At 45.7% G+C, this 26,327-nt stretch overlaps 1 protein-coding gene across 5 annotated transcripts in view; it reads left to right on the top strand.

Annotated features, from left to right (window-relative positions):
• Positions 1 to 26,327, top strand: part of LOC144112053 (TBC1 domain family member 13) — a 288,796-nt gene that overhangs the window by 154,730 nt on the left and 107,739 nt on the right. For all 5 annotated transcript variants that reach the window (XM_077645129.1, XM_077645126.1, XM_077645131.1 and 2 more), the window contains 3 exons: positions 13,834 to 14,073; positions 19,550 to 19,687; positions 26,227 to 26,293. In XM_077645129.1, coding sequence (XP_077501255.1) covers positions 13,834 to 14,073; positions 19,550 to 19,687; positions 26,227 to 26,293 — 445 coding nt within the window. The remainder of the gene's footprint in view (positions 1 to 13,833; positions 14,074 to 19,549; positions 19,688 to 26,226; positions 26,294 to 26,327) is intronic.

Genomic DNA, 26,327 nt, shown 5'->3' with positions numbered 1-26,327 from the left:
ATTATATAAACAAGAAAGCTTGTACCACCTCGATGCTTATCTATTGTGCACATTTAAAGGAGATGCTCTTTATATTCGTAGAGCAAAAAATTCTTAGTTATAGCCTCCTTTAAGACTTGTGCCTTTTTGGAAATTTTCCCCCGCAGGGGGGTGCCTGCAGCTTGCAGGCGTCGCGACGGTGTGTGGCGACACCGCGGGTTCCCGAGCATCCGCAGGGAGATCTCCGCAAGGGGATGATGGTGAACTGTGCATCACCACGGACCCGAGCACCCGCGCCTCGCCGTGCGTGGCATCGCCGTGTCCGGGGAAAAGGGGATCCTGGTGGTTGAGCCGATGCCGAACGTTTGGACCCTTAAGGCCCCTTGGCGGAAGCAACACACCACTTTGGCCCCAGCTTCCTGCAGACGGCACCTCCGGCCTGACCCGACCGGGGGGAATCGGCAGTCGCCTTTTCCTATCCTCCTCTTCATCTTTAACTTTCGTATCTCTGTCTCACAACTCTCCTATATCCTACTCACTTCTTGGTTTTTCCTTTTTTCCTGGCGGCGAGGGTTAACCTTGTGTGACCAACTACCCTGAGTTGCGTCATATTTGGTTATAGTTGAGGTGTACAGCTGGCGTGGGCAGGACTTGCTATCAAGTTCCTGTCCCGTCCCCTTGTTGGACTCCGTGGTGGGTGGCTGGCACCATGACCGAAAAACAAGGTTTTTTTATGGCTCCCCAACTTTCAAAACCCGATCGCTCTCTCAAAAGAGGGCGGAACGAGGCAGACAACTTCTTTCAGAAAAGAAAAGTAACATTCCCCAAATATCATGTGATCCACAGTGAACAACAAGATAAACAGGCAAGAATAATATCCCCCTTCCTTGTGTCAAAGTGCTTGACTGAAACCCTAGGCATTGGCTATAAGCTGTCAAAAATGGCCAGCGGCGACTTATTGCTCGAACTGTGTGACAATGTCCAACATTCTAAGCTCTCCAACCTAACGTCCATAGGGGAAATCCCGGTCTCCGTGACTCCTCATCGCTCACTAAACACTGTCCGAGGCGTAATATCGGAAAATGATTTTCTTCACATAACTGAAAAAGAAATGCTCGAAGGGCTCATCGACCAAGACGTCATAGATGTCCACCGAATCATAATTCGGAAGGACAACAAGGAAATAGACACAAAACACATGATCCTGACGTTCAACACCAGCACCCTGCCCGACACAATCGACGTGGGATATTTGAAAATCAATGTACGACCATACATACCAAACCCTCGCAGGTGTTTCAACTGCCAAAGGTTCGGCCACGGCTCACAGAGCTGCCGCGGTCGTAAAACTTGCGCAAAATGTGCCTCTAAGGATCACCAGTCTGATGTATGTGACGCAGCCCTGTGCTGTCCAAACTGTGAAGGAGAACATGCTGCATACTCCAGGGCGTGTCCGTCCTGGAAGAAAGAAAAAGAAATTATCACCATAAAGACCAAAGAAAACATTTCTTTTAAAGAAGCGAGAAGGCGTTTTGCGCTTACAAACACATTCTCCTTCACAGCAAAACAAAACTTCGCTGATGTGGTGCGCAGGGGCGTAGCACCGCACAGCACTCCGGCACCTGCCAAGGCTGCTCCCACCGAGCCTATGGCAGGGCCATCCACGCCCCAGGCAGGGTCAGCGAAAGCTGCCCTGTCACTGCCAAAGCAGGGACCGCCGGTCCATGGGTCGGCATCCCGCAGGACCTCCCCCCGTCGGGAGAGGCCTGAAACTAACACAACCGCGGCTGCGCGGTCCTCCAGCACCTCTGTTGAGGTGATGGATACAACACCCACTCCGCCTCCATTACAGCGGCGGAACAGCTCTCTTGAGCGAAAAAAAGACAGGCCCCTCATAACGGGCCCACCTCATAAGTAAATCTCCTTTCATTTTCTTTTAAAAACACAAGCATGGCTTTTTTAATTCAGTGGAATTGTAGAGGACTTATGCGGAATTATAGTGACATAACACATATTTTAGGGTCAATGTTACCCATAGTTTTATGTCTTCAGGAGACCAATCTTGGTCCACAACATGTACATATCCTGAAACATTATCAAACTTTTAGACGCGATCGCGAGCAGGCAAATCGACTCTCAGGAGGCGTCGCAATTGTCGTCCAAAGCGGCGTCCCTGCTCGAGAAATAAAGCTCAATACAAAACTAGAGGCGGTTGCAGTCAGCATCGTCAGCTATAAAACACTAACAATCTGTTCCGTATACATTCCTCCACATTTTACACTAACAGTCCATGATCTAGAAGAATTGATAGATGAACTTCCAGAGCCATATCTGGTAGTTGGGGATTTTAACGCTCACTCCCCTTTTTGGGGAAGCGAGCGCTGCGACTCTAGGGGGCAAACAATCGAAGATTTTATCCTCTCAAATAACATCTGTCTTTTAAATACAGGAAAAGCAACGTATTGTTGCCCAAGCTCGGCAAAAATGAGCTTTCTCGATTTAGCTTTCGCATCACCATCGCTTTTTACAGATTTTAAATGGGATGTTTTAAATGACCCTCTGGGAAGTGATCACCTACCTATTATCATCAGCCTCTCATCGTCTACTGCAGTCATCCCCACAAGACCACGGCGCTGGAAACTTCACCTCGCCGACTGGTCACTTTTTACAGCAAGTGCCACACTAGAAAAAGAATTTTGTGAAGATCTCGGCATAGACGAAATTAATGGAAAATTTAATACATGCATAATATCGGCCGCTACACTAGCCATACCACAAACAACAGGACTCGTACACAAAAAAGATAAAGTATGGTGGACACAAGAATGCACATTAGCAAAAAAACAACAAAATAAAGCTTGGGGCTCTCTGCGTCGGTATCCCACAGCGGAGAACTTGATTGCCTTTAAGAGGGCCAAGGCCAGAGCGCGATTCGTTCGGAGAAATGCCGAGAAATCCTCGTGGCAGAAATATGTGTCCTCTATAAACAGCTCAATAACCTCAAAAAAAATGTGGGAAAAAGTTCGAAGATTCAGCAGTGACCATACCCCTTTCACACTTCCTCTGTTGACTACACCCGGGACACAAACATCATTAGAAGAACAGGCCAACATACTGGGTGAGCATTTTGCTGAAGTTTCAAGTTTGTCCAACTACACAAACACGTTCCAGAAGCACAAAGCAATAGCAGAAAAACAAAAACTTCCATTTGCAGCAGGTATGCACGAGGACTACAATCAACCCATCACACTCCAGGAATTGAGTAGGGTATTATCTTCTGGTAAAAAGACAGCACCAGGCCCAGATAATGTGCATTACGCAATGCTTGCCCATCTCTCTGAGGCTGCCGTGCAGGCATTGTTGAAATTCTGTAACAAAATATGGACAACTGGGAATATACCTGAGGAGTGGAAGAAAGCAATAATAGTACCTTTTCTGAAACCCGGAAAACAACCAACAAGTCCTAACAATTACAGACCGATAGCCCTCACCAGCTGCATCGCTAAATCTTTCGAAAGTATAATAAACACTAGACTGACCTTCACACTTGCATCTCGCCGACTCTTAGATTTACATCAATGTGGATTTAAGAAAGCATGCTCGACCACTGATCACCTTGTCCGCCTAGAAAACACCATCCGAGAGGCGTTCATCCACAAACAGCACTGTATCGGTGTCTTCTTCGATTTGGAGAAGGCATATGATACCGCGTGGAAGTTCGGCATCCTCCATGACCTAGCAGACCTAGGGATCCGCGGCAGGATGCTGAACTGCTTGAACGATTTCCTGACTAACCGCACATTCAGAGTCCGTCTGGGAGCAACTCTATCAACGACATTCACCCAAGAGAACGGCGTACCCCAGGGATGCATTTTAAGTACGACACTCTTTATAGTGAAAATGAATTCTTTGGCCAAAGTAATACCTAAGTCCGTAATGTATTCAGTTTATGTAGACGACATACAGATAGCATACACTTCTTCCAACATACTGTCCTGCGAGAGACAAATACAAATTACACTAAATAAACTGGCTGCTTGGGCAGAGAAAAATGGATTCAAGTTCTCCCCTCAAAAAACAGTAGCTGTTTTATTCTCATTACGACGAGGCCTACAGGTCGATCCCAATCTGTGCTTGAATCAAACCACACTGCCAGTCAAACAGGAACATAAATTTTTAGGCGTCACTTTTGACAAGAAACTTACATTTCTGTCACACATTAACAACCTGAAAAAGAAAGCATCCCAAGCCCTCAATGTATTGAAGGTACTCTCGCGAAAACGGTGGGGGTCCGATAGAGCATGCCTACTGCAAATATATCGCTCTTTGGTGCGCTCCAAGCTGGACTACGGGTGTGTGGTATATGATTCGGCAAGAACATCCTACTTGAAACGACTGGACCCTGTTCATAATCTTGGTTTGCGCCTATCAACTGGAGCTTATAGAACATCCCCGGTAAAGAGTCTTTACGTTGAAGCTAATGAGCCCACACTAGAGGATAGAAGAGTCACACTAACATGCACGTACATCCTAAAAACCCGTTCTCTCCTTAAACATCTCTGCTATCCCATTGTTACCAAGTGCCCATCTAGGAGATTATTCAAGAATAAACCACATTTTATCAGGCCACTAATAATGCGCTTTGAAGATAAATGTGAAGACTTAGTAGTGCTGGACGCCCTACCTAATATTGCACAAAGACATGAATATCTACCACCATGGTACAGCCTTCCTTCAGTGTGTGACTTCACATTGACACACTTAAACAAAGAGAAAATACCACACGAGCACATACTGCAAGAGTTCTTTGCACTACAAGAAAAATATGACACTTACACCGAATTTTACACTGATGGCTCAAAAACAGAAAGTCATGTCGGAAGTGCAGTAATTCAAGGAACAAATGAAAAAATGATACGATTGCCACAGTATGCATCGGTATTTACTGCGGAGTGTTATGCCATCTTTGTAGCTGTAGAACAAATAGTAAAACAAGACATAAAAAATAGCATCATTTACACCGATTCACTCAGTATGCTAAAAGCGCTGCATTCTACAAACGCTGCTGAACCCATAATAGGAAAAATCATACATAACATAGTTAAAATTACAAAGCAAAAACACAACATTATATTCTGCTGGGTCCCTAGCCATGTTGGAATTTTAGGTAATGAGAGAGCAGATGCTTGCGCAGCACAAGCTAGAATTGGCCATATAAAACAAGTTAACATACCACAGAGGGATTTTTCTAAATTACTGCACAGTAAACTCAGGAATAAGTGGCAGATTGCATGGGACGAACAAACAAACAACAAACTACATTCTATAAAACCTGTTTTGGGAGAATGGAGATCATGTACACATCAGGAGCGTTTCATAGAAGTTATTTTGTGTCGACTACGCATTGGACACACACTTTACTCACAACTTCTTACTGACAAAAAAAGGCAAACCTCTCTGCGAAATGTGTGGCGATGAACTCACAGTAAACCACATTTTAATTGTATGCAAAAAACTGGAACAACTGAGGAAAAAATATTTCACAACATTGTACAATGAATACATCCCACTACACCCCATGTTACTTTTAGGAGATCAAGCACTGGTTGATTTTTCTAGCATTTTTAAATTTCTCAGAGAAGCCAATGTTTTATACAAACTTTAGATATAAAAAGCGTAACCTTTAACAAAAGCTCTAACCGTGTGTTTGGCGCATCATAGCCTAAGTTGCTTTTGCGCCATTAAAATCAATATAACTAACTGACTTTTTGGAAATTTTTTCCAGTCAGCGAAAACTTCCTCAAAATGGTGGAAGTAAGCCCAACATTTTCCTTCTCACCTGTACATTTAACACGAAAAATATACCCATCATGGCTTTCTTATCTAGATTCTTAAGTCATAGCAAATTTGCAAAATTGACCTGTGCTTGAAAACGCTGCCTCTGCCACGACATCGTTTATAATTTTATCTCCTCAAATATTGCCGGAGAAAAAATTATAAACGATGTCGCGGCAGAGGCAGCGTTTTCAAGAACAGGTCAATTACAGCACAGGTGGTGACAAAACGAAATTCACTGTTCGCTTACTGAATAATGTGTGCATCATATATAGAATAATCGATAAAATTAAAAATTTGAAATATTTAGGCAGTTTAATCTCTCATAGGATCAGCCACTTGCAAAAAACACTTCCAAGCAACTTAAAAAACATTATCTCCACTTACTTTCCCTCCCGTAAATCTTTTTCTTCATTCGCACATCACAGATTAGAAACTTCAGATGTATTATTTATCCTTTGCACCAACATCACAGATGACTGTTTGTTGCTGTCTTGATGACAATGCCATTTTGCTGTCTAGTACCATTTTTGAACAGAGACCATTTTTTACAATTCTTAATTCTTTCCTTTCTTATCTTATGCACGACCCCACATCCCACATTTTCATTCACACATGCAGGAAAATTTACCACTAATTTGATGATTTGTGTTCCTTGTTTGTAGGAAAAAAAAAAAACATTTTGCCATTTTTTTTTTGCTTTGCTTTGTCCTGTTGCACTATAGCCTTAGTTTGGTGCTAAAAAACTGACCAATTGTTTTAGTTTGAGTTGTCATGTCTTTTGCTATATTATTGTTGCCTGCATTGTATTTTTTCTGTCGGACCTCTCACTAGCCTTTGGTCCCCGCACGGGGCCGTCTGCAGCTTGCAGGCGCTGGTGAGTGGCGACACCACGGGTTCCCGAGCATCCGCAGGGGGATGATGGTGAACAGTGCATCACCACGGACCCGAGCACATGCGCCTAGCTGTGCGTGGCATCGCCGTGGCCGGGGAAAAGGGGATCCTGGTGGTTGATCCGATGCCGAGCGTTTGGACCTTTAAGGCCCCTCGGCGGAGGCAACACACCACTTTGACCCCAGCTTCCTGTAGACGGCACCTCCGGCCTGACCCGACCGGGGGAAATCGGCAGTCGCCTTTTCCTGTCCTCCCCTCGGTCTTTCACTTTCCTATCTTCTTTCTCACAACTATCCTATCTCCTACTCACTTCTTGGTTTTTCCTGTTTTCCTGGCGGCGAGGGTTAACCTTGTGTGACCAACTACCCTGAGTTGCGTCATATTTGGTTATAGTTGAGGTGTACAGCTGGCGTGGGCAGGACTTGCTATCAAGTTCCTGTCCCGTCCCCTTGTTGGACTCCGTGGTGGGTGGCTGGCACCATGGCCGAAAAACAATTTTTTTATGGCTCTTCTACTTTCAAAACCTGATCGCTCTCTCAAAAGAGGGCGGAACGAGGCAGACAACTTCTTTCAAAAAAGAGAAGTAACTTTCCCTAAATATCACGTGATCCACAGTGAACAACAAGATGAACAGGCAAGAATATTGTCCCCCTTCCTTGTGTCAAAGTGCTTGACTGAAACCATAGGCATTGGCTATAAGCTGTCAAAAATGGCCAGCGGCGACTTATTGCTCGAACTGTGTGACAATGTCCAACACTCTAAGCTCTCCAACCTTTCGTCCATAGGGGAAATCCCGGTCTCCGTGACTTCTCATCGCTCACTTAACACTGTCCGAGGCGTAATATCGGAAAATGATTTTGTTCACATAACTGAAAAAGAAATGCTTGAAGGGCTCATCGACCAAGACATCATAGATGTCCACCGAATGAAAATCCGGAAGGACAATAAGGAAATAGACACAAAGCACATGATCCTGACTTTCAACACCAGCACTCTGCCCGACACAATCGACGTGGGATATTTGAAAATTAATGTAAGACCATACATACCAAACCCTCGCAGATGTTTCAACTGCCAAAGGTTTGGCCACGGCTCACAGAGCTGCTGCGGTCGCAAAACTTGCGCGAAATGTGCTTCGAATGATCACCAGTCTGATGTATGTGACGCAGCCCTGCGCTGTGCAAACTGTGAAGGAGAACATGCTGCATACTCCAGGGCGTGTCCGTCCTGTAAGAAAGAAAAAGAGATAATCACCATAAAGACAAAGGAAAACATTTCATTTAAAGAAGCGAGAAGGCGTTTTGCGCTTACAAACACATTCTCCTTCACTGCAAAACAAAACTTCTCTGACGTGGTGCGCAGGGGCGTAGCACCACGCAGCACTCCGGCACCTGCCAAAGCCGCTTCCACCGAGCCTATGGCAGGGCCATCCACGCCCCAGGCAGGGCCAGCGAAAGCTGCCCTGTCATTGCCAAAGCAGGGAGCGCTGGTCCATGGGTCGGCATCCGCAGGACTTCCCCCCGTCGGGAGAGGCCTGAAAACAAAACCGCGGCCCCTCCGCGGTCCTCCAGCACCTCTGTTAAGGTGATGGATACAACACCCACTCCGCCTCCACTACGGAGGCGGAACAGCTCTCTTGAGCGGAAAAAAGACAGGCCCCTCATTACGGGCCCACCACATAAGTAAACCCTGCTTCATTTCCTAACAAACATGGCTTTTTTAATTCAGTGGAATTGCAGAGGACTTATGCGGAATTACAGTGACATAACACATATTTTAGGGTCACTGTTACCTACAGTTTTATGTCTTCAAGAGACGAATCTTGGTCCACAACCTGTGCATATCCTAAAACATAAAACTTATAGACGTGATCGAGAGCAGGCAAAGCGACTCTCGGGAGGCGTCGCGATTGTTGTCCAACGTGGCATCCCTGCTCAAGAAATCAAGCTCAAAACAAAACTTGAGGCTGTAGCAGTCAGCATTGTCAGCTACAAAACACTAACAATCTGTTCCATGTACATTCTTCCACACTTTACTTTAAAAGTCCATGACCTACTAGAACTGATAGATAAACTTCCAGAGCCATATCTGGTAGTTGGGGATTTTAACGCTCACTCCCCCTTTTGGGGAAGCGAGCGATGTGACTCAAGGGGACAAATAACCGAAGATTTTATCCTCTCAAATAATATGTCTTCTAACCGAGTCCGTGGCCTAGTTGGTTGGGCGCCCGTCACGGCTGCGGGAGGTGGTTGGTTCAAAACCCACCGCCGGACACCCACCGGTAGAAATGGGTACAAGCGGCCCCCGGCCTGGCACTCGGCTTCCTTTGGGGTGTTCGCTTGGGAGAAGCTCCGTAAACCCCGCTGCGGGCCGAGTGCTCCACCAGCTGCGAACGATGCCTTCGGGCACCGTGGTTAGAAGGCATCATTCATAAAAAACCGAAGCACTGGAGGGCAAACTTTAGTTGAAAATAAGCACTTGTGTCGTCCCTGCCCTTCTTCTTCCTTGTCTTTTTTGATGCTTCTTAACCATGGGTATTTGATAATGGGAAATGGCAGTGAAAGAATATGAGTGGCACCAATGTTTGAAAGAGCCAGGCAGTGTATCAAAGTAGCACACTGGAGCCAGCAGAAGTCTGAGAATGTGGACAGTGTTAGCATTTCCTTCTTTCCCACTTTGCTTGGGCTCTACATCAATCAGGTTTATTTCACATCAAGGATGTGGGGAGCGGGGACAAAAAGCCTATAGAGGCTTGACGGAGGTCCCCGCCCCCTACAGCAACTACATTGTGCACAAAAACCCACAATCACACAACGGTACATTATATGTTATGCCTGTGACATATTTAAAACAAAAGCACATTGCATCGAAAATAAAACACGTTCAGGGCATCAAAAAACACTTAACCATCAAACATATCACGTAAAGAGGGAAGGCATAAAAGCAGGCTGAGTTAGTACACTAAAGAAACTATATGCTGTTACTCTTCACTAATTACAGTTTTTCACAAATTGTTTAAAATGGACGGGATATTATAGGACAGCATTTGTCTGCCGTAGTTAGTTCGCGTTCGCGGTAAATACCAGTTGTCTTCGATGCGCGTATTGTAGGGGCGTTCTCTGCATGTTAGTCGAGACAAATCAGCGAGAAATGCAGTTCCTTGATTAATATTTGATGTGTACTTTTTGCGGAGCATGACAGAGTACAATTGCACAATAGGTACAATGTGTAATGCCTCAAAGACAGGTTTGGTGTGTACATCATTTGGGATGTTGTTAATTGCACGAACTGCTTTTTTCTGTAGTGCATGGAGTTTTGTAATATTGGAGACAGTGGTTGTACCCCAGACTAAGAAACAATAAGTTATAACACTGGTGAACAAAGAGTCGTACAAAAGTTTTTTTATGCATTGTGGAAAGTAGTACCGAAACTTGGACAGGATACCTACTACTCTTGAAATTTTGGCAACTGTATTATCAACATGAACATCTCAAGATAAGTTCTCGTGGAATGTGACACCAAGGCTTTTAACGGAAGAGGAGACGTGTATTTTTGATGAACCGATCGATAACGTTAACTCAGAAACAGACTTATTACGGGGTCTAAAAAGCACAGCTTTTGTTTTGCTTATATTGATATTCAGCGAATTGGAAAGTGACCAGTGGTGTAGCGAACGTAGGCACCTCGTAGCATTTACTTCCAGACTCGATACACATGGTGCCCTGAAAAATAGGCTGGTGCCATCAGCGTAGATAACAAAAGTTGTGTTAGGGTCAATGTTTACAATATCATTAATGTAGAGATTAAAAAGTAGCGGTCCGAGTATGCTACCCTGGGGTACGCCGGCAGCAATATGCTTGGGGTCAGATAGTGTGTTATCAATCACAACCTGCTGAAAACGGGCCTCTAAATATGATTTAATGATACTATAAAAACAACCTCGGAAGCCATATCTGTCTAGTTTTAGTAATAAGGTTTCGTGATTAACGCGATCGAACGCCTTAGAAAAATCTATAAAAATGCCTAGTGTTAGTTCTTTGTGTTCGAAAGATTCTAAAATCAGCTCCTTCTGTGTAAGAAGAGCGGTCTCAGTGGAGTGTAATTTCCTAAATCCATGCTGACTGGGTGTGATCAACTTATGCTTTTCGCAAAAACCTAGAATCCTGCTATGTAACAGCTTTTCTAAACATTTGGAAAATAACGGGAGTATAGATATCGGACGGTAATTGGATAAATTGTTAGTATCCCCTCCTTTATGAATTACGATGACCCTTGCAGTTTGCATCCTACTAGGAAAGGTGCCCTGGGCGAAACAGCAGTTAAAGACATGGTCTAAGATAGGACAAAGGACATCAATTGCATGTTTGAACGGTAGGATCTGGAACCCATCCACGTCCTTCGACTTGCTATTTTTGAGGCTAATAAAGCATCGCATAATCTCGTTTTGGTCTGTTGGAGCCAGGAAAGCGGTAAACGAGTTTGATTGACCAAGATATCTCATGCAGGTAGGGTCATGAATAGTATGCGCAACAGACACAAAGAAATCGTTAAAAGAATCAGCCAGCTTTTTTCCTGATAACGTCTCATCATCTATCATGACTTCCAGTTCATTAATGCTCTTGGATGGGTTAATAATGGTATTAAGTTGTTTCCATACCTTATCACTTCGCTTCAGAACATCCTTGTTGAATAGATTATGGAAGTACTCTTTCTTTGCCTGACGCAGAAATGATGTCACCCTGTTTCTGTACGCCTTAAATATAAGAAAGTCATCAGTGCTTCTATTCTTAATGAAACAATTATAAAGGTAGTTTTTGTGTTTTATCATCTTTAAGCATTCTTTGTTTATCCATGGCTTACGAGCACTCTGTGGTTTTCTGGTGCTTCGATATGGGAAGCATTCAATATATACCGGTTTTATGATGCTTATAAATATATCATATGCTTTGTCAGGATCTGTAACCTCATAAACTGGACTCCAGTCTATTTGCTCAAGTCTAGACCGAAAGCGTGTCAAGGTATCCTTATTCACTAACTGTCGCTGTTGCGGAGTAGTTTTATTGGACTTTGTTATACGACTATCTATGAAGTAAAAAATCGGTAGGTGATCACTAACCTGGCCAGAGATAACGCCAGACACGATTGACTTGTCATGCAAATTTGTAATGAAAGCATCTATTGAAGTTGCAGTCAATGTGGACAGGCGTGTTGGATCAATGATGGCATTAATGAAACCGTTACAGTCTAACAGGTTATTTATTTGACGCTGCTGAGTTGAGGGTGTAGAAAAGTCTATGTTGATGTCGCCGCCAAGGACTAAGTAAAACCTGTTTTCTGTTATCCATGTTAAAAAAGTGTCAAGAAATGAAAGAAAGTTTGGGATGCTACCACATGGAGGTCTGTACAAAACAGAAAAAATGTTCTGCCCAGCCTTTAGAGAAAGTATTTCAAAATCTTCACATGATTTAGTAAAGTCAGGAAGAACTGAACACCGAACGGATTCCTTTGCAGCTATCATTACTCCACCGCCTTTTTTGTTTGGGCGGTTTAGCACGTATGAGTTATAATGCGGCATGATAAGGGCTTCATGATCAGTTCGGTACCAGGTCTCAGTGAAAAATATTATGTCAAACTCGAAATCAAACAAGCCAAGAAATGCGATTATTTCATCCTCTTTACTGCGCAGAGATTGTGCGTTAAGATGAAAGAATGATGTTACTTTTTTGTTTTTTGCAAAAAGGCTATTGATATCTGCAGGTAGAAAGAACTGGGAAGCCATGCCTAATCAAAAGGGAAATCTCAGTAGGCGCACGAAATCTTTAGACTATCTTTTCCAGGTCATTGACGCAATCGATCCGGACCACTGACGAAGTTACATCCTTCTTAGCAAAGATGCGGCCATTCCTCGTCCACGCAAACTTCCATTGCTTATCTTTCTTACGAGCAACAGTGAGTCCCATCAGCTTCTTGAGTGAAGGGCACAGGTGCTCATTTATATAGACAGGATTTGCATCTTCATCAGGGTGCCCAAGATCGCTTGTGGTAATTCTTTGTTTTCTGGCTTTTTCAAGGAAGGCGTCGCGTTTTGAGCGTTTCTGAAACTGTAGCACTATGTTCTGGCACGAAGAGGTTTTAGTAGGCACACGGTGGCACACTTCAATGTCGTCGGATGTCACGGGTACATTCAAAACCTCCCCGATCCTCTCAATAACCTCAGGAAGGTTTTCCTTCTCGGTTACCGGCAGGCCAGTGATCTCTACGTTTCGGTTCCTGGAATATTGTTCCAAGCTGTTGAGCCTTAGTTCACAGTCAGACACTTGACTTTGTAGCGCATTACGGTCAGAGGTCAACGCGACATTTTCAGCCCTTAAGGATTTGTTTTCTGCCTTCAGCGCAGCACACTCATTGACCATGTCATCGTATTGCTTGCTACAGTAATCTATACTCTGTGAAACTTCTCGCAGCTCCTTCCTCAAGTCACGTTCAAGAACGCTTCGCAATGCCGCAATGTCCTTCGCAAGTTCTTTCCTTAATTCATCCCGTAATTTCTCAAGTTCGCTAGGCATGGTTCACAGCAGATGACGAGAAAAAAAAAAAAGAAAAAAGAAAACGATGCACACTTGGAAGCACCAATGAAAAATACACTACTCTCGCGCTAAGATGGTTTACGATTGTACAAAGAAATACGTGCAGAGCATGAAACTATTTGGCAGCAGTGCAAACATGCAAAAACCACGGACAGAGTGCCTAGAAAGATTCAGCTTACCTGCAAAGTGCAGGAAACGTTAGTGACTGTGTCAAGATGTGCACTGCTGCCAAACTACGGTGCCGTACGACGTGCTGCAGCTATTTAACGGTGATCCAGGTGGCGGGTCAGCAGTTGGCGCAGGCGCAGGAGCTACCGATAGGTCCGCGATCCTTCAGGGCGGTGATCTGGCGCGTGTCAGATCTGGCGCGTGTCCGGTTACGGCGAACAGCTGATCCCGGGAACTTGGGTCGATGAAATGCCGGATTTGTAGCTGCAAAGTGCAGGAAACGTTAGTGACTGTGTCAAGATGTGCACTGCTGCCAAACTACCAGATGCCAGTGGCCCGACTAGAGTGGCGCTGTTGTGTGTGTGCGCAGCCTCTGAGCATGAGCCCGAGCAGCAGATGGCAGGCGTACTTTCGGGACAACGAGGTCCTGCTGCAGATCGACAAGGATGTGAGGCGCCTCTGCCCCGACATGTGCTTCTTCCAGCGGCGCACCGAGCACCCCTGCACCCGCATTGCCGCTGACCCCCGGGTGCAGGGGCTGCGGGAGCGTGTGCAGCGCAGCATGCTGCATGCTGCCAATGTCACTCGCTCCCGCCAGGGCATTACAAACGTAAGCAGTGTATACCTGCATACAAATTCACTTGCAGATTCTTTTTTTGTTGTTTCTTTTGTCTGAGATCATTCATATCGTGGTACTGAACAGAATGACCAGCACACTTTTGTTGATGTGTAATGCACAGTTGCTTGAACAAGAGCTTGATATGCAGTGAGAAATGCGCACAGAGTGCTTGTTGCTTTCTCTAGGAGGCATGCACCACCACTGTAGCCACATCTAAATGTGCAGATTTGGCAAGAATTCTGTTCTCTGCTTGTTGGGCTCTACACCCCACCAAAGAAGAGCAGAAAGCTGCTGCTACTGCCTTCTTTGTCACAATGGTTGTTTAAAAGGACTCAACTCTTGGATGGGCCATATAATAGGCTGTGCAACCTTTGTCAGCAATGGTGCCCAGAATCTTAGAGTCTGCGTATGGCTGCTCCCCCACAAGCACATGGTGCAGCAACAGAAATTCCATGCCCCTTGCCCCAGGGGAACAAATGTCTATATTGCTCTGGTGATGATGCGAACCTGCGGGTGTCCACTTCACTTCTTTCATCTTGAAACCTTTGCACGGCCATGCTGACTGAGTGATTGTTGTCAATAGGATCCTCAAGCTTTCCATTTTAAAAAATGAGGGGAGTAAGCCATTGCTGTCTTTTGTGTGCATGTTCAGAACATAAACCTGAAGTGGCTCTTTCAGTATGTTGTATCTTGATCCGAGCTTCAAGTTTATTGCCATTAGCATCTGATCTGTGGTGCACCTGGAAACTGCTTGCAGTAATCGTCCTTGCTTATGCCACCTTGTGCAATGACTACGGGATATAGTATAGTAATATCTTATTAATTTGGATTTAAGGGGCTAGAAAAAAAAAAAGAGAATATTTCAATGGTCGAAGTATCGACTGGCCCTCCAAAAAAAATTGGATGTAAGCTTACTGGCTTGGTTGTCATTAGCGGCTGAGCATCCTGGAATGGCAGGCCCATTTTCATGTTTCACAGGTGGCAGCCCATTTAGGCATCTCACAGGCCCGTTTTGGGCTCTTTACGCTCACATGCATACTCGGCCTTCTTCCTCTTGCGGTCTTCGGTCGATCGCTTTCCCAGTCACTTATGGACTCGAGGGCCCGCTTGTATGAAACATGGTCTAATTCCCAGTGTTGTCTTATTCGCTGTCTTAACCCTCTGTTGGTATTGAGGAAAGGAAAGGCGCATAACTGGCTTCCTGGGTCACTGGGCACCTTAGTTGCACTTTGAGGCATGTGGCGGTGACGTCCACCTAATGTGTTACGCATAACACTTTACACAGCTGCTGTTGTACTTCCAGATTGCTTCTACTAAATGGCCTATACAAAGCTATTACAGCTTTCAGTGTAAAATCTACAAAAACTGCTCTCATGTAAAAAATTTATTTGGTGAAAAACTGCCGTGGCCATCTGCTTTTGAGATGCAAACTGCACTGCTACAGTTTTTCACATTTCCGTCAAATGCTTTTTTCTGTAAAAGCTATCGGGAATGTAGGAAGCAAAACTGCTTCATAATGGCTAGGGCCTCTGCGGCCTCTTTCACAGTGCGATGCAGTAGCAGTGAAGCCTCCTCACATACGGTGGTGTCACATGTCAGTAGATTTCACCACACGGAACATCAGCAGCACGTGGTGAGCACGTGAGAAGAATACTAGAAGATTGAAGAACCAGGCAGACAGAAGGGATGGGAACATGCATTAGCCCCAGAGTGCCAAGTTGCCATGAAAAAAGGAAATGAAAACACCAGCGAAGTTAATCGGCAGCCTAAATGGTGCATAACTGAGCTCAGCTGATTGACTGATGTGCTGCCATCCCCCCCAGGCGTCTAAGCTCCAGAACTGAAACTACACAGCTGGACTATTTCTCAGACAGGGGCCTCGTGACTATCTTCACACCTGCTGTTTTGCAAATATCAGAGGTGCGCAGGGAGCAATGTACTGTGCAGTTGATACTTGAAGGAAGATGTTTGGAAAAGTTCTCGCTGAACTGGCCGTACCTGTACATAGAGCCCTTTCAAAAGCTTGTCCAAATTAATCAGTATAAGCTGAGCAGCGTACGAATTAATGAGCGCCCTATGCTAGAGCCTTACATTTGTATTGGGCAGGACCCCATCTGCAGTCCGAATTATCCAGATTTCCGAATAATGAATATCAAATTACGAAATTTTGCTCTAGTTTGTCTTCACTGTTCTTTCTGTGCTTCTTAAACGATGCCACAAAGGACAAATCGGAAGGTGTGCTTTCTATACTTTGGCAATGTGAGTAATTCCAACTGCACACAAAATTACTTCATGTCACAGCACTGGGTTTTGAGCCACTCTTTTATTAGGTGTCATTTCTTGGCCTTCTGGTGCAAAATGTTGCCCAGTGTGTTGAGGGCAACGGTGATCATGCACTTGAGGTGTCTCAAAAGTTCTGTTATGAGGGTGCGCTAGCTGCCATCATTTAAAATTTTTTCCCAGCAGGGGGGGCGTCTGCAGCTTGCAGGCGCTGGGGAGTGGCGACACCGCAGGATCCCGAGCATCCGCAGGGACATCCCCACAGGGGGATGATGGTGAACAGTGCGTCACCACGGACCCGAGCACCCGCGCCTCGCCGTGCGTGGCATCGCCGTGTCCGGGGAAAAGGGGATCCTGGTGGTTGAGCCGATGCCGAGCGTTTGGACCCCCTCGGCGGAGGCAACACACCACTTTGGCCCCAGCTTCCTGTAGACGGCACCTCCGGCCTGACCCGACCAGGGGAAATTGGCAGTGGCCTTTTTCTGTCCTCCCCTTTATCTTTCATTTTCCTTTCTTCTTTCTCATAACTGTCCTGTCTTTTCCTCTCTTATTTTTCCTTCTTCCTGGCGGCGAGGGTTAACCCTGTGTGAGTAGCTAACCAGAGTTACTTCATGCTGGGTTATAGTGGCGGTGTACAGGTGACGGTGGCAGGACATTTTTTGATGTTCCTGTTCTCTCCCCTTGTTGGGCTCTATGGTGGGTGGCTGGCACCACGGCTAAATTCAACACATATTTTATGGCCCCTTCACAGAACAATTGCCATCCTAAAAAAAAAAAAAGGCGGACCGATGTAACTCTTGAATTTCTCTCCACCTTTGGCCAAATTTCACATAATCCGCAGTGAATCAAAAGAAAAGACAGCCAGAATGATGTCATCCTTCCTTGTTGAAAGGTCTCTCACAGAAGCTTTGGGCCCTGGCTACAAGGCAAGGAAGTTGGCCAGTGGTGATCTATTGCTTGAAATCCACGACAAAACCCAACTGCCCAAACTCTCAAACATTGTCTCGTTCGGAGAATTCCCAGTAACTGTCACACCCCACCGGTCCCTGAATACTGTTGTGTAGTGTGATATCCAACAATGTCCTCATCTATTTCACAGAAGAAGAAATATTAGAAGGACTCAAAGAACAAAACATAACCAACGTACACAGGGTAAAAATCCTAATAGACAAGAAAATCCCCACAGAGCACATTGTCCTCACGTTTGCCTTCGGCACACTGCCTGACTCAATAGACGTAGGATACATAAAAATATCTGTCCGTAGGTACATCCTCAACCCCCACCGATGCTTCAGGTGCTGTGGTCAGGAAACATGTGGGAAATGCTCCGCCAACGATCAAATCTCGGAAAAATGCTCTGTTCCATCTCGTGAGGATCCATAGCGCACACAATTGAGGGGACACAACACGTGCGCTATTAGCGAGCAATTAGCGCTCGTGTTGTGTCCCCTCAATTGTGTGCGCTATGGATCCTCATGTTGACTACCCACTAGCCCGAACCTTCAAACTTCTGTGTTCCACTTCACTGTTCCAACTGTGGCGGGGATCACGGTCATGCCGATCATGGAAAATAGAGAAGGCAATCATTGCACTGAAAACAAATGAAGACAGTTCATTTAAGGAGGCAAGAGAACAAATCAAAGTGGGCAAGTTTTTCCTTGTTTCAAACACAAAATTCGCCTATGCAGTGCGATGGAGTTGTCCACCACGCTGGTCTTCAGCGCCTACCCAGGCCTCACAGAGCGGGGCCCTGGCAGGGCAATCCACCCCACTCACAGAGGCAGTGAAAGCTGCCCCGCCAACTACGAAAGAGGGCCCTTCGACCTTCGAGTGGGGAGCCCACAATGTCTCTTCCAACAGGGAGATGCCTACCACTCGTATGCCCATGGCTTCACGGGATTCCAAACAATTTTCCTACGTCTTGAGCACCATTAAACCCAACAGAACAACAGCAGCATTTAAAATTTCTTTAATATACGGGCATTTGTAATCACTTACCTCCGAGGATTGAAGCTAGATACGCTTGTTCAGTGCATTCACGTTGTGCTGGCTCTCGTGTTGGCACGTGCATATTCCCCACTTTGCCATGCATTTTGGCTCTTCATGTTGCACATACTATGATGACACTTGCTAATGAAGCAGGTAATCCTTTCATGTCAGTCCTGTGCCAGCGGAAGCATCATGTTTGGTTGGACAGCACTTGTTTCTTCTGCTGTAGAGGATTTGGTTAAATACTCGTGCATCCTGCAAAAAGTGTGGCTATCAGTAACCTTTGGAGAGTGGCTATAAAGGACTGAAGGTGTTGGTTCGTTTGCAATAGCTTGTGGTGTGTCCTGGTTGGCCATTGAAATCGTTCTACTGGAGCTCTGAATCACAAGGAACTTGTGTTCGGGAGGCCAGTGGCAGTGCCTGGAGCACGATATCGCAGACAGTAAAAGAGTCACAGTCCCTTGTGTGTGGATGAGGATTGGCTCATGAAGCTTGCAGAGCAGTATTGCCATCGTTCGATGAATGGCTGCTTGTCAGCATGCACAGCCTGGTGAAATGTCCTTGCTCTAGGCACGTCCTGCTGCCAGAGCATGCCTTCAGCATTTCACTAGCACCTACCTAGCAGTCTTCAGTCATATATGGAGGCCTGCTTTAGCTGAAGCAGCATCTCCTTTCAAGAAGAGCTTCAAATAGTTGAACTGCTCTGTGACAGTGAGGCCTTTTATGAATGAGGTTGCCATTGACTAAAGATGGCTGTGTTTGCTGAGAAGGCAGTACTTGTCAGTGGCAGCTGTGTACTCTGCTTTCTTCCTAAGCTCACTTTTGCTGGCCTTGAGCCTCTCATGAAGGGAGAGTGTCACAGAAGAGCACTTGCCTCATTGATGAGCCTGATGTGCTGCACTCGCTCAGCTGGATTGCAGTATCATCATTCTAGATTGGCTGGCCCTGTGAAGGTCCCAGATGTAAATCCAAACCTTTAACATTGCTTACAATGGACTCATTGGAGCCAGTAACTGACTGGACTCTTGGATGTGTGGCACCCTGGACCCCCTGCAGCCACTTCCCTACGAGCACGTCTGTATTGGCATGAAGGGAGGGCATCCAGGATTCAGTGTGGTGAGGACTAGGAGGATTACAATGAGCCTTATGCGAGAGAAATATGTTGCAGCTCTGTGCACTTGGTTGTAATGCCCCACAGATATCAGCCTGTGTACGAGCACGTCCCCTGCATGAGCCCCTGGAGCAGCTGGGTGAAGGGCAGGAGGCCCACTGGGAGGTGGTGGAGCGCATTCTTTTCCTCTACGCCAAGCTGAACCCAGGCCTGGGATATGTTCAGGTGAGTGCTGCTCTTCTTCGGTCCTTGCAGAGAGCCAGCAGGGTACAGCATGGGGTCAGTGCTCCAATTGGGGCTTCACGTTTTGGCTGCAGGGTCCATTACAGCATGCGTGCTGCACAAGCAAGGCACACAGCAATACTTTTTGGTTACACAGAGCAAGTGTCTTCCAGCTTGCAGCTTTGCACAGACTGGCCATAAGCCACTGGCAGATAGCACTGCTACTGCCGCAGATCATTTTCTATGGTTCAGTGTAGCCAAAGAGATGGTCTAAAGAATCAAGCAGTCTGGCTAATGTGACCTACTGGAAGAGCACTTCAGTTAGAGATGAAATCGGCTTAAAAAATTGGCTAAATCTTTCTTGTGCCATGTTTTGTTTATGAGCAACAATATTTTGCTCTGTTTGTGCCAGAATCATGCTTTTATTGCACACAGTTAACAGTAAGATCACAGCATTTGCAATTTCTGCAATCGGTGCTTGTGGTAGGCTGCTGGAGTTGTTGTCGTAGTCAGACTCACTTTCAGGCTGAGGTGCTTGGTGCATTATTTCATCATATGTGAGGTTCATGCACATCTCAAACCTCTTGTCCACTTCAGTGAAGTTATGAAACATGGTGTCAGCTGGAATGTTTATTCCATTCTTGCACAGGTCAGTGATTAGCTCCTTGCTACTGCCTGCAATCGGAGATGTGGCAGTTTGCCTCTGTGTCATCGGTAATGCTTTCATTAATACAAAATTCAGCATTCCTGAAAAAGTTGCCGATTGTTGTAGGTTGAATTTCTTTCGAGGCATTTGCCAGCATGTTGACTGCTACAGAAAGGTCAGTGCTGTAGGACTGTGCTGTTGTCAACACAAAGGACTGTGTTCCCCAGAAGACAGGCCCAGTAATGGACTTTGAGGTTTTTAATCACTAGTATAGTTGTGGTCAGTGGTAAAAATTTAAGCCAAATGGTTGCGCTGTGCAGTTGTCAACAAAATTAAAAATGTGTTTTCTCACCACTTGAATATTCTGACCAGATGATGCAAATGTACTTCTTGAGCAATGAATACCGTATATACTCGCGTAATGAACCCAGTTTTTTTTTTTTTTTTTCAGAAAAGTTGACATCAGTTTGGGGGAGGGTTCATTATGCGGGAAAAAGTTGCAACAGATTTCAACGGCTTTCATAGTTTCAACGAGGCGAGATAACGCGAACATGCTGAACACCGGCCCTGAAGGTCAGGCACTGAAGCTGTGGCCAAGTGGTTGAGTGGCCAAGTGAGTGAGTGAGTATGGTAAAAATCCATAATCATCATCAAGGTCAGGCGTGCATTTTTTACACGAGGTTAAAAAAAAACACACAGGGCGGTGACGAGTATGCAATGTGAATGCTTAAGCCTTAGCTTAGAGCACGCAACATCTTGGCGCTCTGTCAAGTTCCCTGAGCGCACCGCGCCCCCCCCCCCCCCCCCTCCCCCTCCACCCCTCTGGCAGGAGCTCTCCTCAAAAGATATACAAGTGGCAATGTTATCGCCCCCCCCCCCCCCCCCCCCTCTTTTCACCCACCCCTCTAGCAGGAGCCCTCCTCAAAAGATAAATGAACAAGTGGTGATGTTATCAGCGGCAGGCAGCATATTAGCGTTTCGAAGGGCCAACAAAAGTGGGGGCAGGTTCATTATGCGAGTGGATTCATTACACGAGTATATATGAGAATATATACGGTATGTGATCCAGTACCTTTGAATTTTTTTTAACAGATGCACATTTTTGTTTACAAAATGAACAGTACATAAAAACCTATTGTATCGGGGCTTTCCTTCTACAGGAGCATAATGCCATCTTTCCTCTCTCTGGTTATTGCGCATATCAGTATCCGTCAATACCCGACCGCCACAGTGGTCTTGCTCCTGGTAAAGCAGTTATATATGTTCATTGTTCGACACCACATTCTCCCATCGACCTATCTCGGTGCAACACCCGTCAAGAAGTAATTGCCATTCTCACTAAGCCTCAGTGCACTCCTGTTCTAATGGTCTCATTTTATGGTCGGCCCAATACATCTGTACTCGACTTTGGATGGATCACACATCTGCGCACCTCTTACCCAGGTGTGCCCATACTAGTTGGAGGAGATTTTAATGGGCCACACACAGCCTCGGGATACACTCATGACTCTAAACGTGGACATCAAATTTACGACACGTTTTTCAACCAGTTGTTTACACTTCTCAACAATTCCTCCAATTATAGCCGCCTGCGTGCTTCTCCATCGACTGCAGACCGTATGTGGTGGCTGGGTCCCGGCAATCCTCACTGTTCTTACAAAGTAGACACCTGGGGCAGTGGTCATTTCCCCATTCTAATTGATTTTGCCTCAAGTACATTACATAAAGTTCGCCGCAAGATTCATGTCACTTCTTGGGACAGTCTCCGCACAGATGGCCGCCTCATCTCAATAACTCCTGCCGCAGCCCTTTCTACATTCATGCTTGTCCTAACTCAGAACACAATTTCTTCCACTGTCAATGAAAACCAATCAAATCCTGACCTTCACCTGCTTAATCTCTGGGTAAGGCGCAAACAACTGGACGTATACGCCACTCAGCATTCGTCAGATCAGAATGCACAAACGGAACGTCATAGAGTAACCACTAAAGCCCGTCAGTATTCTAAACTGCTTCTGCACAAGCACTGCACAAAGTGGTGTTCTCACCTCAGGGCTCCTGTCGGCAGCCACCACCTGTGGTGTGCATTTCATTCCATGGAATGCAAGCCGTCTGTCAAAGACTACGCCGAGAGTATTTGCCTTGCCCTTCATCTTTCTCAAGATGCATTCACTTGCAAACGGCCCTTCAGTTCTTTCCGAATTATAACTGCCTACCTGCATCTGTTCTAATCAGTCTCAAACATGACACAGAAGATAAGATCATATGCGCCCGTTCACCATGGCTGAGCTTATAGCTGGCATTGAAGACATCCGCCCTAACTCTGCACCTGGCCACGATGGTGTACCTTATGCCCTAATCCGAAATCTACACGGTGAAGCATTGACTACACTTCTCAGAATTTTTACGAAGTCTGGACATCCAGTGAAGTGCCATCCAATTGGAACCATTCAGTGGTAGTTCCGATACCAAAGCCTGGCAAATCACCCGGAACTCTTGGGGCACTATGTCCGATTTCTCTTACCCCAACTATCTGTAAGCTGTATGAAAAACTGCTTGCCACTCAACTATCCTGGTGGCTCGACCATCATCAGAAATATTCGTCCTCCCAAATTGGTTTCCGACCAGAATACGGATCCGAGAATGGTCTTGACCGCTTTTCCAACGACGTAATACATCGCTCACCTCACAGCCATCTTGTTCGCACAGTCCTAACAATAGATATCACGAAGGCCTATGACAACATTCTCCACACAGCCATTCTCAACACTATGCCATCACTTGACATGATTTGCAGCTTTGTCCAGCAATTCATGCTTTTCATTCAAAACGAACATTTGATATCCGCGTTAATGGCACACCCATAGGACGCTTCATTTCTTATCGCTGAGTACCGCAGGGCTCAGCTTTAGCCCTAGCTCTGTTTAACGTCGCATTCATTCCACTGATGCACAGTCTTTCCGCCCTTCCTAATGTTCAAGTTCTAGCATATGCAGATGACATCAGTCTCTGGTCCACAAACTGCTCGGCTCAGATGCAGCAAGGCTCCCTGCAAAATGCCCTCAATTTTCTTCACAAATTTCTTGCCAACACTGGCCTTTCCCTCAACCTCTCCAAATCCTGCTATCTCCGTGTGGGCAATAAAGCTGGCCGCCGTATTTTCTAAGCCACTCCGTTCATACTCACTATCTACAATGCACCACTTCCTGAAGTGGAACATGCCAATGTTTTTGGCCTGCACGTTCTTGCTTGAAGCAAAGGCACGGCTTGGTTTGTCAGCTATGCGCAAAAGTGCTATAAACACACTTGGCTTCATCTGCAGAATAGCAAATCGTTCTGAAGGTGCCTGCTCAGATAAATGTACAGCTCTCCAACTTGTTCGTGCTGTCTTTCAACCTCGGTTCCTTTACCAGGCTCAGTTTCAACAACTTATGAAACGACACTGGTCCACACTTGAAGCACGCAACCACGAAGCTATGCGAGTTATTACTGGCCTACCTTGAGCAACTCCTATTTGTCCGCTACAGAAGTCTGTGCAGCTCTCAACACACTGGCAGGTTTAATTATTACTCAGCAACAAGCCAACCGAGCATGGAAAGTTTCCCTTCGTCCCACGTTTGTGCCTCAACCACCTCCATTGATGTACTGTCACATTACTTCAAACAAGCCTGCTTGCCATGATAAGTCAGAATACTCCTCTCAGCCGTTACCACCAGCTTTTTCTACGAAACATGATGGCTGTATCCTTTACACAGATGTCGCCATAACCCAACGGGGGAATCAACTGCTTTTATAAGCCCAATACACCCTCACCTCTACAGCCGCCAATCCTATTGTACTGACACTTCATAACCTCTTCCCTTGGAACTGCAAGCAATTTTAAATGCCATAGCAGCTTTACCTGCTGACCCTCTAAGGGTGCGCCTATTTACTCCTTCACAAGAAGCTCTGAAGCACATAAAGAAAGTCCGTGGCACCCTTCGGGTTTCCCATGCCATACATGCAGCTTGTCAATCCTACCCAGTGCCTATACTCATCCACTGGGTTCAAGTTAGCACAGATGTCCCACAAACTCCCCCTGGACCTCTGCCACCAGATCCACTTCTGACGCATCTAACATCTGCAGCCTCCCTCATGCAGCGTACACATGCTCTTATTCCCCCCTGTACCTACCCCCTTCCCCTCGACCTGTCACGGGTGGAGGAGGTCTTTCTGAGGTGGCTGCGGGTCGGAGTGGCCCTGCAACCAGTGGTGAAGTGAGAAGATTCCTGTGCCGGAAAAATGCCCTCACTGCGAAGCACTCGCTTCCGACACCACCACTGTCCACCACCTACTGTGGACATGCCCAGGAACTTCGCTGGTGCACGCTCGTGTTCTTCAAGAGGCAGGTCTGTCTTCAAATAATGGCCCGAATTTCCACTTGTGGTTGATGAACAACATTTACCCTCGAAGCTTATGTGACTTTTCACACATAACCAGACTTCATGCTTTTTTGTAACATTTCATAATGTTCGTTACTGACATCACGTTTTATGCCTTGTGACACCTTTAGTGTCACGAATAATAATAATAATAAGGATAATAATATTGTACCACAGAAGAATGTCTCTTGAAACATCTTGGGTTTTTTTTGCTGATACAGTGGAATTTCCTCGGTCCAAGTCTAGTGCAGATCCATCACTTGCCCTTGATGCTGATTGGCCACATACCTGGCTTAGTGCACAACTCCAATCTGGTTGGTTAGTGTGCAGTGCAATGTGTCAGCTCCTTATTCCAATTGGGCTCCATTTAGTTTGCGCTTTTGCGATCACAGCAAGCATTGAGTTCAGATTATGTGGATTCAGTCGTGGTTGGGATGGTCTTTGTCCAAGTGCTGCCTCCACTTCATCTGCAGTTTTTTGCAGTTACTGGACATAGTTGTCGTCTCAGCTGCTGTCTCTCTAAAAGAATTCACCATTGCAGATGTTGAAGCTTGTAACCAGCTCATTGGACGCCGAGGTCACTAAGACTGTATAGACATACGGCCAGAGCCTACGTGATGGCCAGTCGTGGCAAGGTGCTGGCCAGTCACAATTTCCTTTTCATATGAGCAGCTTCGGGGTTTGGCCACAGATGAGCTCATGCTATTTCTAATTCTGCACAGTTGTGGTGTGATGCAATTGGAAGCACACTCTTAGTCTCATGGTGCTATATCTTAAGATCTGAGATCTTGTGTTTCTTTCAAGTGGTAACAAAGGCGCTTCCTCTTCAATTTTAGTTCAGTTCTGACAACTATTCATAGCTGCTTATCACATTTTGGAATCTATGTAGTATATGTATGATAAGCTGTATGTGCTTCAGGCCACGTTGCCACTAGCAAAGAACCGCCAGCTTAAGTGGCCAAAGTGTAGTACAGTATCGTGTTGCTTTTGCATTGGTTCCATGGTTGTGAACGTTTTTTTTTTCTTTTCTGCCATCCTTGGGGAGGGTTTGTCTGTGTCGCAGTTGTTTGTGCTTGTTGTCTGCCTGGACTGATTAAGGCCAGTGTGCACACTTAATGAAGTACTCATAAATGCCAATCCACGACTGCAGCACATAGAAGAAACGCGCAGGGTGTTGTGTCCCTGCTTGTTTCCTTCTTCTATGTCTCGTTTGTCGTGCTGCAGTCATGGAATATCATCACCAACTTGCCCAACAACTTATCTAATACCTTAACAGCCCCGTTTACTCTGACCAACTCTAATCATTTTTGTACTTGTTTGTCATGACAAGCCTAGTCTCACTTCTGTCTCTTTGTTGTTGATTATGCAGGGCAGTTGAAATGAACAGTTGAGTGTGGTGGTTTTTCATCTTTCAAGTAAGACCATTAGGAACTAAAAGTGTGCTTAAGTTCTTTTTTTCTTATTCGCTTGCGCAGGGCATGAATGAGATTATTGGCCCCATTTACTACACTTTGGTGGCTGATCCAAACCCAGAATGGAGGAGTAAGTTGGCTGCTATATTTTTTTTTCTTTGAAG

This window comes from Amblyomma americanum, unplaced genomic scaffold (assembly GCF_052857255.1).
Source record: "Amblyomma americanum isolate KBUSLIRL-KWMA unplaced genomic scaffold, ASM5285725v1 scaffold_37, whole genome shotgun sequence".
Taxonomy (NCBI): domain Eukaryota; kingdom Metazoa; phylum Arthropoda; class Arachnida; order Ixodida; family Ixodidae; genus Amblyomma; species Amblyomma americanum.
This window is presented reverse-complemented; position numbering and strand designations above follow the sequence as displayed.